The sequence below is a fragment of the Heterocephalus glaber genome, unplaced genomic scaffold (genome assembly GCF_053883595.1).
Source record: "Heterocephalus glaber isolate CG9 unplaced genomic scaffold, H.glaber_assembly_v1.0 deba00000818, whole genome shotgun sequence".
NCBI lineage: Eukaryota > Metazoa > Chordata > Mammalia > Rodentia > Bathyergidae > Heterocephalus > Heterocephalus glaber.
Genome location: NW_028258164.1, coordinates 12,779,898 through 12,796,229, shown reverse-complemented (window position 1 = coordinate 12,796,229; position 16,332 = coordinate 12,779,898). Strand labels below are relative to the sequence as shown.

At 40.7% G+C, this 16,332-nt stretch overlaps 1 protein-coding gene and 1 pseudogene across 7 annotated transcripts in view; one reads left to right on the top strand and one right to left on the bottom strand.

Annotated features, from left to right (window-relative positions):
• Cul1 (cullin 1) overlaps nt 1-16,332 on the bottom strand; it is a 101,849-nt gene that overhangs the window by 43,560 nt on the left and 41,957 nt on the right. For all 7 annotated transcript variants that reach the window (XM_087207789.1, XM_087207790.1, XM_087207788.1 and 4 more), the window contains one exon: nt 14,505-14,805. In XM_087207789.1, the coding sequence (XP_087063915.1) occupies nt 14,505-14,644 (140 nt within the window). In that variant the 5' untranslated portion in view covers nt 14,645-14,805. The remainder of the gene's footprint in view (nt 1-14,504; nt 14,806-16,332) is intronic.
• LOC147828967 (nuclear ubiquitous casein and cyclin-dependent kinase substrate 1 pseudogene) lies at nt 3,401-4,206 on the top strand (annotated as a pseudogene).

The window sequence follows — 16,332 nt, the reverse complement described above, 5'->3', positions numbered from 1 at the left end:
TACTCCATATCCAGTAGGATGCTGGTAAACCAGCTCTGTGAGACAAACAGCAAGCCCTTGATTTGCAGCCTTTATAAGTCTGCAGGGCAACATTCCCACTGTGGCACCCTGCAAGCTACCAACAGGACATGCCAAGTGGTGAGCAGGGAGAGAGGATGCCACCCATCTGCTACACACCACTGTCTATACCCAACCACTGCAGGAGCTGCATTCTTCTCAAGAGTACAGTAAGTCTACCAAGACAGGTCATTCTCATGGCTGTTAAACGAAGTCTTAGCACATTCAACAGTACCAAAACCATTGAGATCATTCTCTGAACAAAATGGAATTATATCAGAAATCAGTGACAAAGAGCTACCGAGTGAAACCTCAAATATTTCTAAAGTAACACATTTCTACGATCTAAAAATCAAAGAAATAACAAGGAAAATTATAATAGCAAGTATTTTAAACTAAATAACAAAAAATACAACATATCAAAATTTGTAGGATAAAGTTGAAAACCCTTGGGAGGGAATTTAGACCTTCAAAGCCTACAATCAGAAAAGCAAGGAGGAAGCTTGAATACTGTTAGAAAGGCCCTACTTGGAAAACAATACTCCATGCAACAGGAACCTGAAAAAAAGCAGGAGTAGCTATCCTCTTTGCAGATCAAGTAGATTTCAAACCAACACTGATTAAGAGAGATGAAGGACACTACATCCTTGTAAAGGGAAGAATCCAAGAGGAAGAGATGACAATCATAAATATCTATGCACCAAACACTAGTGCGCCCAACTATATAAAACAAATACTAACAGACATGAAAATTCATATAAGCACTAATACAATTGTAGTGGGGGACCTCAACACCCCACTGTCACAAATAGATAGATCAACTAGATAAAAAATAAGTAATGAAACACTAGAACTCAATCGAACTCTTGAACAAATGAACTTAACAGATGTTTACAGAGTCTTCCACCCCACAAAATCAGAATACACATTCTTCTCAGCTGCACATGGGTCATTCTCCAAAATAGACCACATACTCACACATACAACATGTTTAAGTGCAAAGGAAATGAAGTTATCCCCTGTATATTACCAGACCATAGTGCAATGAAATTGGAGATCCATAGCAAAAGAAACTCAAAAAATTTCATAAACAGGTGGAAATTGAACAACACACTTCTGAATAACCGAAGGGTCACAGAGGAAATTAAAGAAGAAATCAGGCAGTTCCTTCAATTAAATGACAGTGACAATACAACATATCGGAATCTAAGGGACACAATGAAAGCAGTCTTACCAGGGAAATTCATGGCAGTGAATGCACATATTAGGAAAACAGAACAACCCCAATTAAACAACCTGATGCTGCACCTCAAGTTTCTAGAAAAAGAAGAGCAGGACAACCCCAGAGCTCATACAAGGGAGGAAATTATAAAGATCAGAGGAGAAATCAATGCAATGGAGACTAAGAGAACAATACAAAAAAATCAATGAAGTCAAGAGTTGGTTCTTCGAAAGAATCAACAAAATTGACAAACCCTTAGCCAACCTTGTCAGAAAAAGGAAAGAAAAGGCCCAAATCCATGCTATTAGGAATGAAAAGGGTGAAATTACAACAGACCCAACAGAAATCCAGAGGATCATCAATACCTACTACTTCCAGAACCTATACGCCAGTAAGATGGAAAACACAGAAGAAATGGACAGATTCCTAGATACATATGAATCACCAAAATTGAACAAAGAAGACCTAAAAATTCTAAACAACCCAATGTCAACCAATGAAATTGAAAACATAATTAAAAATTTATCAACTAAGAAAAGTGTGGGCCCTGATGGCTTCACTAAATTCTACAAGACATTTAGAGAGGAACTACTGCCACTACTGTTTAAATTCTTCAATGGAATTGAAAGGGAAGCAAGACTCCCAAAATCATTCCTGGAAGCAAGCATCACCTTGATCCCCAAAGCAGAGAAAGACCCAACCGAAAAGGAAAACTATAGGCCAATCTCACTAATGAACATAGATACAAAAATCCTTAATAAGATACTGGCAAATACAATGCAGAAGATCATCAAGAAGACCATACACCCTGATCAAGTGGGATTCATCCCAGGGATGCAGGGATGGTTCAACATACGCAAATCAATCAATGTAATACACTATATCAATAGAGCCAAGGACAAAAACCATATGATTATCTCCATAGACACAGAAAAAGCATTTGACAAAATCCAACATGCATTTATGATAAAAACCCTACAAACAATTGGAATAGATGGTCTCTATCTCAATCTGATAAAAGCCATCTATGAAAAACCAACAGCCAGTATCATACTAAATGGTCAAAAACTGAAATCCTTCACACTAAAATCACCACTCTTGTTCAATATAGTTTTGGAAACACTTGCCATGGCAATTAGACAAGAGAAAGAAATAAAAGGAATAAAGATAGGAAATGAAGAAGTCAAATTGTCATTATTTGCAGATGACATGATACTGTATATAGAAGACCCCAAGAACTTCACCAAAAGACTTCTAGAATTAATAACCAAATTCAGTCAAGTAGTTGGTTACCAGGTCAACACACAAAAATCAATAGCTTTCCTCTACACAAATGACAGACTCACTGAGAGAGAAATAGGGCAAATAATTCCTTTCACAATAGCATCCAAAAAACTGAAATACCTAGGAATCAACCTAATGAAAGAAATCAAAGACCTCTTCTCTGAAAACTATGGCACTCTGAAAAGAGAGATTGAAGATGATATCAGAAAATGGAGAGACATCCCCTGCTCCTGGGTAGGAAGGATTAATATAGTGAAAATGGCCATACTTCCAAAACTGCTATATAGATTCAATGTAATTCCAGTTGAGATCCCAGCAGCATACTTCACGGACCTTGAGAAAACAATCCAAAAATTCATTTGGAATAAGAAGAGACCCAGAATATCAAAAGCAATTCTAGGTAACAGAGACATGGCAGGGGGTATCACAATCCCCAACCTGAAACTACACTACAAAGCTATTGTGATAAAAACAGCATGGTACTGGCAAAGAAACAGACCTGAGGACCAGTGGAACAGATTAGAAGATGCAGAAACAACACCAGACACACTCAGCCATCTCATCTTCGACAAAGGAGCCAAACACCCTCACTGGAGGAAAGATAGCCTCTTTAATAAATGGTGCTAGAAAAACTGGGTTTCAGCTTGCCAAAGATTAAAACTAGGCCTATATCGGAAGAGACGGGGGAGCGGGGGCTCGTCTGATCCTGGGGCCCAGAACCCAGGAATGGCAGAGTTTGAGAAGCCAGCAGCTTGGGGTTCGGTGACAGTGGCGACAGCGGCCCCAACAGCCGAAGTGCGGGGGGGGGGGGGGGGCGGGCACCGAGCTCGTGGGGTGGGGGGTGGGGGTCCTGGTCTTTGCTTCTGGACTCGGTCCTGTTTCCACAGCGAACATGTCTCAGCCTGTCAGAAATAGGAAGGTCGTTGATTATTCACAGTTTCAGGAGTCTGATGATGCAGATGAAGATTATGGAAGAGATTCAGGTCCTCCCACCAAGAAAATCCGATCATCTCCTCGAGAAGCTGAAAATAAGAGGCGGTCTGGAAAGAATTCACAGGAAGACAGTGAGGACTCGGAAGAAAAAGACGTGAAGACCAAGAAGGATGATTCTCATTCAGCAGAGGACAGTGAAGATGAAAAAGATGATCATAAAAATGTGTGCCAGCAGCGTCTGGCAGCATCTAAAGCAGCTTTTAAACAGAGATGCTCATGGAAGATGTGGGTAGTGAGGAAGAACAAGAAGAGGATGAGGCACCATTCCAGGAGAATTCCGGCAGTGACGAAGATTTCCTAATGGAAGATGATGATGATAGTGACTATGGCAGTTCAAAAAAGAAAAACAAAAAGATGGTTAAGAAGTCCAAACCCGAGAGAAAAGAAAAGAAAATGCCCAAGCCCAGACTAAAGGCTACAGTGAGTGACGCCAAGTCCCGTGAAAGGCAAAGGGAAAGTGGGCCGCCCCACAGCTTCCAAGGCATCAAAGCAAAAGACTCCTCCCGAAGAAGAGGGGCCCGAAAGCCCTGAGGAGAAGGCGGCTCCGCCCAGCACCCCCCCCCCCCCCGCCCCGCACGCCTGAGAAGTCCGGAGACGAAGGGTCTGAAGATGAAGCCCCATCTGGGGAGGATTAAAACTGCTCATGGTTTGGGAGAGATTTTATTTAAAAAAAAAAAAAAAAAAAGGGAAGAAAGAGAACCTACTTAAGATAGAACATGGTTTTGGCTATGGCTTGACTCATGGCCTTTCAGTGCTTTTTTCTGTTTGTTAAAAATAATTTCTCTCTGTCCCTTTCCCCTCTCCTCTTTCCCTCTTTCTCTTCCTCTCTTTCTCCAGAAAACCATTGTATACGGAAGTGTTTAAGTTACCTTTGTGTTTGCTGGTCTTCTCTTTGCCACCACCCCTATTTCCCAATGAAAGCCATGTCAGATTAAACACTGGATTGACTGCTTCATCCTTTTCTTTTTGATGGAAGATATACCACATGTGCAAAGCAACACGATTTGAGATGAAGACGACGGGAACTTTGCTTTGGGCTAAAATGATAGCAAGTTGAACAGTAATCAAAAAACATAGATGGATTTTAGTTAAAAATAATTGCTTCTTTCTCTGCTTGGACTTATAAAAAAAGCAATTATCCTCTAATATGAGTTTATATGTCTATATACATAAGTATAAATGTCTAAAAAATCACGACTCTAAACTTTCACTGATGAGTCTGGCAGGAGATAAAGGTGAATTCTGAATTGTTACTAAAAGTACTCATTTTTTACCCTAGTGAGTGGGGGTATGGAATGGTGGGATACTCAACCATGTTTGGGGGGTGGGTTCTCATTTTGTATTTCATCATTTGTCTCAGAGAGACCTGGAGCCCATGACCCTTATATCCTGCAGTCTTCACGGAGCTTGGAAAGTACAGGGGCTGCCAAAATTGAAATCACGCTAGATTTCATACTTCATTCTGTAATGGGGCATGTTTTAAAAATATGTATCCTGTTTTTTGGATAAAATTTTACTAAGGATAAGAGAAAGAGGGGGGGAACCCTAAGATTTAAATGGCAAGATGGATCTACACATCACAGTGGGCTTCTTTTCAAACTGACAATGTTTAGGTTTTACACAAATAAAAGTTCCAGTTAATGTGAAACTCAAAAGAAAAAAAACAACACCAAAAAACTAGACCTGTATCTCTTGCCATGCACTAAACTAAAATTGAAATGGATTAAAGATCTAAATATTAAAATAGAAATGCTGAACCAGTTGGAACAGAGGCTAGGTAGAACTCTTGACGACATTGGGGTAGGAAAAGATTTTATGAACAAAACCTCAGTTGCCTGTGAACTAGCACAAACAATCAACAAGTGGGATCTCTTCTTATTAAAATCTTCTGCACAGCAAGAGAAACCACCAGCAGTGTGAAGAGACAACCCACAATGTGGGAAAAAGTCTTCACTTGCTTTTCCTCAGACAAACGTCTACCATCTCGAATCTATGAAGAACTTAAAAAGATCAGACCTCCCAAATTTAAAGACCCAGTCCGAAAATGGGCATCTGAAATGAACAGACATTTCTCAGACAAAGAATTAGAAATAGCAAATAAATACATGAAAAAATGTTCAACATCACTGGTCATTCGAAAGATGCAAATGAAAACAACGCTGAGATTCCACCTCACTCGAGAAAGAATGGCTGCTATCATGAAATCAACCAATAACAAATGCTGGTGGGGCTGTGGGGAAAGAGGAACCCTGCTCCAGGGCTGGTGGGAGTGTAGACTGGTGCAACCACTGTGGAAATCAGTACGGAGAAACCTCAAAGAACTAAGACTGGAAGTCCCATTTGACCCCGCTATTCCACTGCTGGGGATTTTCCCCAAAGAATTAAAAGAATCATACCACAGTGATATGTGAGTGCCCATGTTCATAGCAGCACAGTTTGTGATAGCTAAAACTTGACTGGATAAAGAAAATTTGGGTTTTTTTAATAAAATGGAGTACTACTCAGCCATGAAAAATGAGAAATTAGAGACATTTATAGCTAAATGGATGCACATTGAGGTGATATTCTTAAGTGAAATAAATAGGACACATATGTATAAATACCAAATAGTTTCTCTGGTGTGAGAAACTGAAAGTGTAAATAAGGACTAAAATGTATAACAGGTAATGTGAAATAGGAAGAAAAGGGGCAAAGGGGAAGGAAGTGGGAGGGCTAGGAAGAAAAGGGGCAAAGGGGAAGGAAGTGGGAGGGCTAGGGGAAAGGAAAGAAGGGAATGGAATTAATATGAGAAAATGGAAAAATAGGAACAAAATCTTTGTAAATAGGGAGGAATGGAGGAGTTGAAGGGAGGGCTGGGCAAGGGTGAAAAATAAGAACCAAGAGAGATGATGTAAAGGTGCAAATTTCCAATGATGAATGTCATTATATTGTATACCTAAAATGTACCAATGATTAGAATGAATAATCGATAATGCAAAATAGGAACAAAAGGTCCAAAGGGGTAGGGGTAGTGGGAGGGGCAGGGGAAAGGAAAGAAGGGAAAGGAAAAATGATGAGAAATGGAAAAAATGGAAATAAAGTCTTTGTAAATAGGGAAGGGTGGAGGGGGTGAAGGGAGGGCTAGGAATGGGGAAAAAATAAGAACCAAGATGCATCATGTAAAGGTACAAGTCCCCAATGAGAAATGTAATTGTGTTGTATACCTAAAATGTACCAATAAAAGAATTTAAGAAAAAGAAAAAAAAAGAAAGGCCCTAGTTTCCCCCAAATTCATCTACAGATTCAATGCAATCCTACAGAGAAGCTGCTGTAGGAAGTGACAAGCTGATTCTAAATTCATGTGGAATTTTAAGAGATCCAAAAGGACCAAAGACAATCTTCAAAAAGAATACATTTGGAGCACATTTCACAATTTGAAATTTCACAGTAATTAAGATAGTAAGGTATTGGCACAGGATAAATCAATGGGATAAAATTGAGAATTCAGAAATAAACCTAGTATATGTGGAAAGTTGATTTTTGCAAGGTATGAAGACTGATGGAGCAAAAAATGGTCTTTTCAACAAATGGTGCAGGGACAAGAGAACAAGTACGTGCAAAATAATGGATCCTTATCAACACAATATTAACTCAAAATGGATCAAAGTCTTTTTTTTTCCCCTTTGGGTGCCAGCGATCAAACTCATGAACTTGCACTTTCAAGGCAGGTGGCAGAACCACTGAGGTAAATCCCCAGCCCCAAAGTCTTAAATATAAGAGCTAAACTGTAAAACTCTTAGATGAAAGCCTAAGTGTAAGTTGGACACAAAGTCACAGAGATAGTCCTCCCTCACTGTGTACTCTAAGGATAGACCAGGAGCCACACTGGCCAGAAGAAACAGCCCAACTGTGCTCCAAACCCAGGCTGACTCAGCCAATGGCAAGACTCAAAGCAGATCTGATGTAGCATCAAGGCCACTGTCTTAGTTACTTTTCTTGTTACTGAAAAAAAATACCCAATACCCAAAGTTAAGGGAGGAAAGGTTTATTTAGCTCACAGTTTATAGAGGTTTCAGTCCACAATCAACTGGCTCCAAGGCAGGGCACCTTCATAGGGGAGAAATAGTTCATGGCAGGCAGAAGGTAGCAAAGCAGCAAGGGGCAAGACAAACCTCTTTCTGTCCCTCATACTATATCGAGGCTACTGGGATTAGGGCAGTGCCAAGCCATCACTGGCCTAATTTAGTAATCACCCACTCTTAATCCTAGCACCGCACCATGAATCAATCATACACTCTAGATCCAGCCGCCTCTGAAAAAGCCCTACCTATGACGACACGAGGCTTTGGGGGACATCTAGACACAGCCATAAAAGCCACGTTGCTGCACTCTGAATTCTTTTCATCTTAGCTGCAACTCCGCTCGATGGTCTGGTGAAATGGAAACAGAACAGTAAAAGTAGAATTGTTGTGTATTAGAAATGTGCCTCGGGAGCCAGCCTTTCCTCACATCCCATGGTTGTGGCACCCCAGGAACAAGCGGCACTGGGCTAATTCACAGGTGTCATCTGCAAGGGAGAATCATCCATGTCCCAGAGGTCTGCGTGTGTACGTGTATGTCTCCTACTGTAAGCAAACAAGAAACTGATATAAGATGGTCTGCCATGTTTCAGAGCCAAGGGCCCGCTCAGGGGCACCGCGTTTGCCTAGTAAGGGCAAGGTCCTGAGTTTGTGCCCTGGTACCAAAAAAAGCCTCGTGTGACTCAGGGACAAGCCTGGTTCCACCTCCAAGACAGCCTCTCCCACCCTCCCACTGTCCTGCTGACACTTTTTTTTTTTTTGGAGACAGTCCCGCGGTGTAGTTCAGGCTGCCCTTGAACTCACTACATGGCCCAGGCTGGCCACGAGCTTGTGGTGATCCTCCTGCCTCAGCCTCCCCAGTGCTGGGATTACAGGCTGTGCCACCACACCTAGCTCTGCTGCTGCTTTTTGCCCAGGCACACTTTTTCATGCTTGGTAGGAATGAATCCTGTGACAGGGTCCTGGCTCTGTGGAGGTCAGGTCACACAGAAAGCCTTCCTGAAGCTCACGTCAGCTGCAGGCAGGAGTGGCCTATGGACAGGGAACCACCGGCTGAAAGCAGCAGTCAATAACTGGAATCTTTTCACAGCCCAAGGTGCAGGCCAGGAGACGCCTTGGATGGCTGTCGCCACAGCACTGTGCCTTACATCTGAGCAACCAGCTCTTGGCTTTCAGTTATCACAATATTTCCATTTCCTAAAAGAAGTGTCAACTCAATTACAGAAGCAAAACTTAGACCATTTTCTAATACTACTTCTATTACTTCTATAACTTGGAAAGTAGAAATTCAAACAATTAGCTTCTATTAAAATAATATTTCAGGGCTGGGGATTCAGCTCAGTGGTTCCACCGCCTGCCTCGCAAGTGGAAGGTCTAGAGTTTGATTCCAGGTACCAAAACAACAACAACAAAACCAACCAAACAAAAATATTATTTCAAATGACCTTACATTAAAAATACTTGTATTTTACCAGGGGCTGGGGATTTAGCTCAGTGGTGCCATGCCTGCCTGGCAAGCCCAAGGTCCTAAGCTTGATTCCCAGTAATGAGGAGAAAACCCTTGTATTTTAATACCTTGTATTAAAAATACTTTCTGGTGGTATACTTATGCTTATAATCCCAGCACTCAAAAGGCTGAAGCAGGAGAATCACAAGTTTGAGGCCAGCCTGAACTACATAATGAGTTCAAGGGCAGCCTGGACAACACAGTGAGACATTGCCTCAAAAACCAAAATCATGCAAGGCATGGTGACCCATACCTGTAATCTCAGGAGGCTGAAGCAGGAGGATTGCCATGGGTTTAGGGCCAGCCTGGGCTCCACAGTGAGTTCAAAACCATCCTGAACTACATAGTGAGACCCTGTCTCAAAAAACCAAACCAGGGCTGGGGATTTAACTCAGTGGTTCTGGCACCTACCTCGCAAGCGCAAGGTCCCAAGTTCGATCCCCAGTACCAAAAAAACCCCCCAAAAACCTCACCAAACCAGAACTAAAACGAAACCAAACCAAAAACCCAACAACACCCCCCCCCCCACAACTTCTTATTTTCACAGGTCAACAATTAGGCCACCTGTACAAATTCCAACAGCAGCAGTCACATAACATTGGCATAATCAGACCGTAAAGTCACAAAAGAATAAAGTTTTCTTCAGTCTGTGACTAGGAGCATTCATGAAAAAGAACAGCCCATGCAAAGCACATAAGTTTCACATCTAATAATCAAATCAGACAAATCTAATAATCAAAAACAAAGACTGCTTGCAACTGATGTGATAAACTATAAAATTTGGTTTAAAGTGATATTACTATATGCACCATGAATCAAGTTCAGGAAAAAAAGGCATGCAATATCTATACTAATAAAAACAAAAAATCATTTATTAGACAATCATGCAATATGACAGTAATTTCTGTGGGCTCTTGCTAAGGTAGATACAGTGTTTCTCAATCCCAAAGCCTATTTTGATAGTACCAGCTCAGTAATGAAAGGCAGAATTTTGTGAGTATAAGTAGGACTATGTTTATAAGGAAAACTAATAAACTGTATTTTTAAGTGTATGGTCTACACTAAAAATCTAAGAGGCACCGAAGAACACTGTCTCTAGGGAAAGCCACTTTCAAGACCATATGGTGGCCAGGCATGGCAGCACACACTTGTAATCCCAGCACTCCAGAGGCTGAGGCAGCAGGATTCCTGCAAGTTGAGGCCAGCCTGGGCTACATAGTGAGTTTAAGAGCAGCATGAGTTATATACCTTAAGACCCCACCTGAAATCAAACCCAACCCAACCCAGACTCACTCACTTTGTATCCTACTCTCTCTCAGCAATATACTATGTCAGTGAATAGTCTTCAGTGCATTTCTGATGGCTGTTAATAATTACATCAAATCAAGACTGAGGTTATTTTCCATGGTTCCCTATTATTAAAATATGGTAATAAGTCTCATACATATAATTTGAATACAACTACTGCCTTAGGACAGAATTAAAAGTTAAAAAATTACTGGGCCAATGTGTATTTTCACATCTTTAGAAATAGATTTCTCAATTTCTCTGTAGAAAGATCACCGCAAACTAACACTTCTGGCAGCACTGCAGGAGCTCTGTCCTCCCCTCTTGCCAGCACTGGCTATGACCACTTCTGAAAAACTTTTCCCCTTGATGGCTGAAAAAGTCTCATTTTAATTCTCCATTTCTTTGACAGTCATAGGCTAAACACATTTCCATATCCTTACTATCTGCATTTCTTCTTTCTGAGAACTAGTTAATGCCTTTTCAATCCATATTCTAAAAGAATGGGTGAATATACACCTATGAAAACCGTAATTCATATGCTAAAGGATATGACAAACTTTTACATGTTTAGGTTCTGATGTAAGCCACACTTATCAGGGAGCAACATCTGATTAATGTAAGTCTCCTACATAAAAAGTGCAAGAGGAAGTATCCAGAGGCATGTGCTGGGTTAGGTGATTATTCCAAAATGGACACAGATCATCATCCATCAATTTGAAAAACAATCTGCCTGATTACTTCTTCTGCCTGATCTGCTTTTCTGGGAGTTTTGATTTTCCACAATGGAAAGACAGAATTGTGCAACAACAGGTGAAATAAGGCTGCCACCTGAAGTCCTCCACCCCACAGCACCTGACAGTGACAGAAGGGGGACTGGGGATGATAACATCCCTGTCAGACCTGAGCAGAGTGGCAGAGGCAGCTGTGATGAGACTGCATGACTGGCAGGTGCTGAGCAGCAGCAGGGACCAGCAAGTCTCAGCATGTTCTCCCCACAGGGCACACACTGCAGGCTGCCAAGAGCTCAGCAGCCTGACTCCAATGACCGAGGGTCATACCCACAGAACAGAGGACTGAATGTGGATTCTGAAGATGCCAACTGTGACTTACTGGGAGGTGAGCAGCGCGACCAGGAAGCATGAACAGTGCCCTTATGGTGCTGGTGGAGAAAAAGAGGACTCTCCAAAAACAGGCTCAGAAAACAAACCAGTTCACCCAGCATGGTGGCTCATACCTGTATTCCAGCACTCAGATCACTGCAAGTTTGAGGCCAGCCTAGGTTACATAGTGAGTTCAAGGCTAGTCTGAACTACATGCTTCTTTTCTCAAAGAAAAGACAGAAAAGAAAAGAAAAAGAAAAGAAAAACCAGTTTAACTCCGGGTAATAATGGGAGAAAATACTTGTTATGAGAACTTTTATTTAGGTACGGTGTGTTTGCTATCACAGGTTTACAATTTTTTTATTTTTTTATTTTTTGGTACCAGGGATCGAACTCGGGTCCTTGCGCTTGCAAGGCAAGCAATGGAACCACTGAGCTAAATCCCCCGGCCCAATTTTTTAAAAAAAATTTTTCTTGGTAAGACAAACCAAGAAGTTATGAAGATCTTTCCTCAAGTAATGCAGGAAGGCTACAAAACTGGACCAGGCAAATGCTGAGTAACAGCTTTAATTTTTCTATCTTGTTTATCTGTGTAATCATACCTTATTTTATGAAGGTGAAGAATTCTTTGCCCTGTCATATGTGCAAGAATCAATATACCAGTGAGACGTTCAATATACCAGGCTAGACATTCAAGACCCGCTCTACTGAAATGCCCATTAAGACTGTTACCCAACCCAAGCAGAAGGACCCGAGTTCGATCCCTGGTACCAAAAAAAAAAAAAGACTGTTACCCAAAGCTTTATCTTGTAGTTATTACATCTGACTTTAAGGTCAAAACCAAAGTACCTGTTCACATTGCACAGTGGGTGTTGTACAGAGAACACACCAGTGGTTCTCTCTGCAAATGTGTGGTCCACAGAGAAACCCCTATAATTGTATCTGCTGATGCTGTCTGTTGGAAAATAAATGTAGTGGATCACCCCCTCCTCCAAGACGTGGATATGGAAGTTTAAACTGATTCCAGGGGAAGCTAAAATTGCAGATTTGAGGGCTGGCAGCATAGAGTACTTGCCTAGTGGCACAAGGCCCTAGGTTTGATCCCTTGCTCTGTCTCCCACCCTCTAGAAAAAAAGGACCTGAGATGAGGTGCATGATGACTTAAAAAAAAAAATTTGACCCAGAAAACAGAAGCAGGTAGGTCTGGGCCAGCAAAACCAAATAGAAACTTCCAAGAAATGGCCTCCTGCCAGCTGAGCTAGGCTGGGCTCCATACTTCCTGCATCCCCTAACTACCTCTCCACTAGTAGAGGGACTTGCGGCTGTTTTCTGAGCCCAGCATGGCACCTGAAATAGAACTATCAATAAACTAAATAAGAAGTTTCACTAGCTCTTTCAAGTTCAAAAGCAAAGAAACTCACCTAACTAGAAAGTACTTCTTATTTTACTGGGGGGAAAGGTGTTACAGTATGATTACGGTATTAAAGCAGGGAAGAAAACTTGAAGTGAATACTTGTTGAATGTGCTGAACAAATAGACAGCAAGGGCTTAGACCTAAATCCCCTTCAGTAAAGGGGATTGCGCTCAGGACCCTCGAACACAAAGCTACATCCCCAGCCCTTAATTTTTATTTTGAGACAGGGTCTTGCTAAATTGCTCAGGCTGGACTGAACTTGCAATCCTCCTGCTCAAGCCTCCCACTGTGCTGGGATTACAGGTGTACACTACCACACCCAGTCTCCCACTTTGCCAAAACTCCTTCTCCTTTATAGTCTGAGTTTAAAACTCAAGAAAAATGTTTAACAACCCACCTTTATGTTATAGCATCAAAAATGCCAGAGGTCCCTAAAGGCTCGAACAATATTTGTTTTACATTCAAAGTAGGTAGATTTCTCTAGAAAACACTGATATGCTTCTCTAAAACAGATCAAGCACATTACTGGAGTCTTTGGACATCAACAGAGAAGGGACAGACCCAAACTCTCAGGCTGAAATGAACATTAAGTACGATGAAGATGCTTTCAAGTACACAGGATTCAAATTATACCTGTTTCATAAAAAACAGCTAAAGAATTCAAGTAAGATATTTTAGACTGAATATTGCAGTTTCAATAAATACATGGAGCTATTATCTTCTCAGACAAACTAGAAGGAAAAGAATACCCAATTTAAGAATGGCAGTCCTAAAAAATTAACGAGGCAGTAAGTCAAAGACTTTCTTATTTCTCTTTGGAAAACAGAGCCATAACAGTAAGTTTTGCTGTATGTGCTTCAGATTAGGTCAACACAATTCCTGTGAAAGTCCAGATAGTAAATTTTTCAGACTTTATGGGCCAGACTGTTTTCGATACAAGTACTCAACTCTGTCCTACAATTCGAAGGTAGCTAAGAACAACATTTAAATGAATGATCACCTGCTTAGGCACACACTGTCCACAGAACTATCCTATGGTCGGGCAGCTGAGCATTAGAATATGGCTACCATGACAAAGGAACTGAATTTTTTTGACTTTTTTCAATACTGAAATCTGCAGATTCTCAAGTCTCTCATTAAAAAAATGGTACAGTATTTGCATAAACTTTAAACACAGCCTCCCATGTTTTTTAAATCCTCTCGTTTACTTATAAATAGCAGTTATATTGTACTATTTAGAGAATGATGAAAAGAAAAAGTCTATAATGTTTAGCACAGAGAAAACTTTTTCCCCAAGGATTTTCAAACTGTGTTTGGTTGGATCCACGAATGTGGAACTCACAGATATGAAAGGGCACCTGTAGTTGAAATATAAACATATACACGTAACTAGAGTATTATCGCAGTATTAAGATACTAACCAGTTAGTCTGACCTCTACTCAAAAAATTTAAAGCTAAAAATGAACTCAGTGATTCTATTTAGATGAGCTTGGAAGAGAAAACATGATGTAAAATTTCCAGTAACTGAAAGATCTTACTAGTAAATAATCAAAATTCTGAACAAGAAAAGGAGGATACGTGTAGAGTTCCATGTATCGGGACTTGGCCATACTTTGTCTGGTATAGACTTGCTGGATTCCAGCTCGGAGGTCGTCCCAGATCTGGTCGAGGCCAATCTGCTTCAGTCCATGGGGATTCTGACTCCTGCTTGATGACATTGTGAGTAATGTTCTGAAGTTGTCCAGTACAGCAATCCTTATTCAAGACACAGCTAATTCCCCATTAGTTGAAAATATACAGTATCATCTCAAATTTATTCACAGCAGCTCAGAAAGGATGTCCTTTAAATGTAGAGAATGAAATCTCATTTCAGGCAAACCTGAAGAAGAAAGAAAGGAAATTAATGAATTCTTTTTAACATCTTCAGGTAAGTAACAGGGTTACAGGCACTGACAGAAATTCTCAATTTATGGGAATTAGCAGGTACTGCTCTAACCTAAAGATTATTTCCGTGTGAAAACCTGTTCATTCTAGGGGCTGTGTGGAGAATAAATTTAGGACATTTCATTCAAAATTGTTCAACTATTAGCACTCATGGAAAAGCTGGCCAAGTGAAGGCACAATAAACTCTGTTGCCTTTCATTAACATCTAGTTAATGGAAACTTAAAATATATTGCTTTGCCTACACAACTGGGAAGACAAATGCAAAGAAAAAAGGGCAAAAGATATGCTCAGGAAATTCCCAGAAAGAGAAAGACAATTAACAAATGGGAAAAAACAAGTTACCTGTGAGTTTTGGTAATTTTTCCTTTAGCACTTGGCAAGAAAGTAAATGGCAGTGAGGGAAAAGATGAAGGAAAGTGGGCACTCCCTTTCTTTCTAGAAGGGACTCTGGAAAGCAGCGCACAGTGCACCCTGGCTTCAGAGAGGCCTGGGTGTGAGCTCAGCTCCACACTTACAGGTGAGTATAAGTAAACTGCTTAACTTTCTAATCCTCTATTTCCTATCTGCAAAATGGGGACAAATGACTGTTGTAAGTTTAAATAATGCATATAAAGTATTAACATTTAACAAGTGGCAACAGCTATTACTTCTAAGTGTATGAAGCTACTGTATCATAAAGGATCATCAGTAAAGGACATTAGGCATTCAATATTGTATTAAATTAGTACTTTTCAACATGCAACATTCCAGACATGCTTTAAGGATAATTTATATATATCACACCAAAATGTGGAGGTTTCAAATCAATGTTTCGAGTGAAAATGAAGAAACACTGAGTTCTTTTAATGGCTTTGAAACATAAATGCCACTGGGACGCAAACAGGATCTGAAACAGTAAGCACAAGTTACAGCCTGCAAATCCGTGCCCCAGTGAGTTTCCTGGCCAAGAAACTGAGCAGCCCAGTTCCTCAGTGGATTAGAGTGCCAAGGAGGCCTAGACATATTTAAGCACTACATAGGTCATGCTTATAGATTAAGTCTAGATTACTGAAACATGAGTCATCTCTCGTGTTTGTGATCTGAGCTGTACGATATTTTATGAAAACACAACACCACTCCTGATCTTGAAATTATTTTATTTTGTACATTCAAACAGGTATGTCCAAAAGTCAAATAAACCTAACATAAGGGCTCCCTCAAATGCAAACAAATGTTCCCTATGTTGAGTTTTAATCTGTCTTTCCTTTCATCTTCCTCGGAGGATCACAGCACACTTGGCTTTATAACAATCGGCATGTTTGGACTGGTGGTGCCACCTGATAGCATCAACTACTATTTAAGCGCCATCACATTTTTAATTCTACCCAAAGCGGAAATTACCATTTAAATTGCCCAAACTAGAATGAACAGTGTTCAATTCTATCTTGGATAAGCTTTCTCACACCTATCTAGATGTTCTTT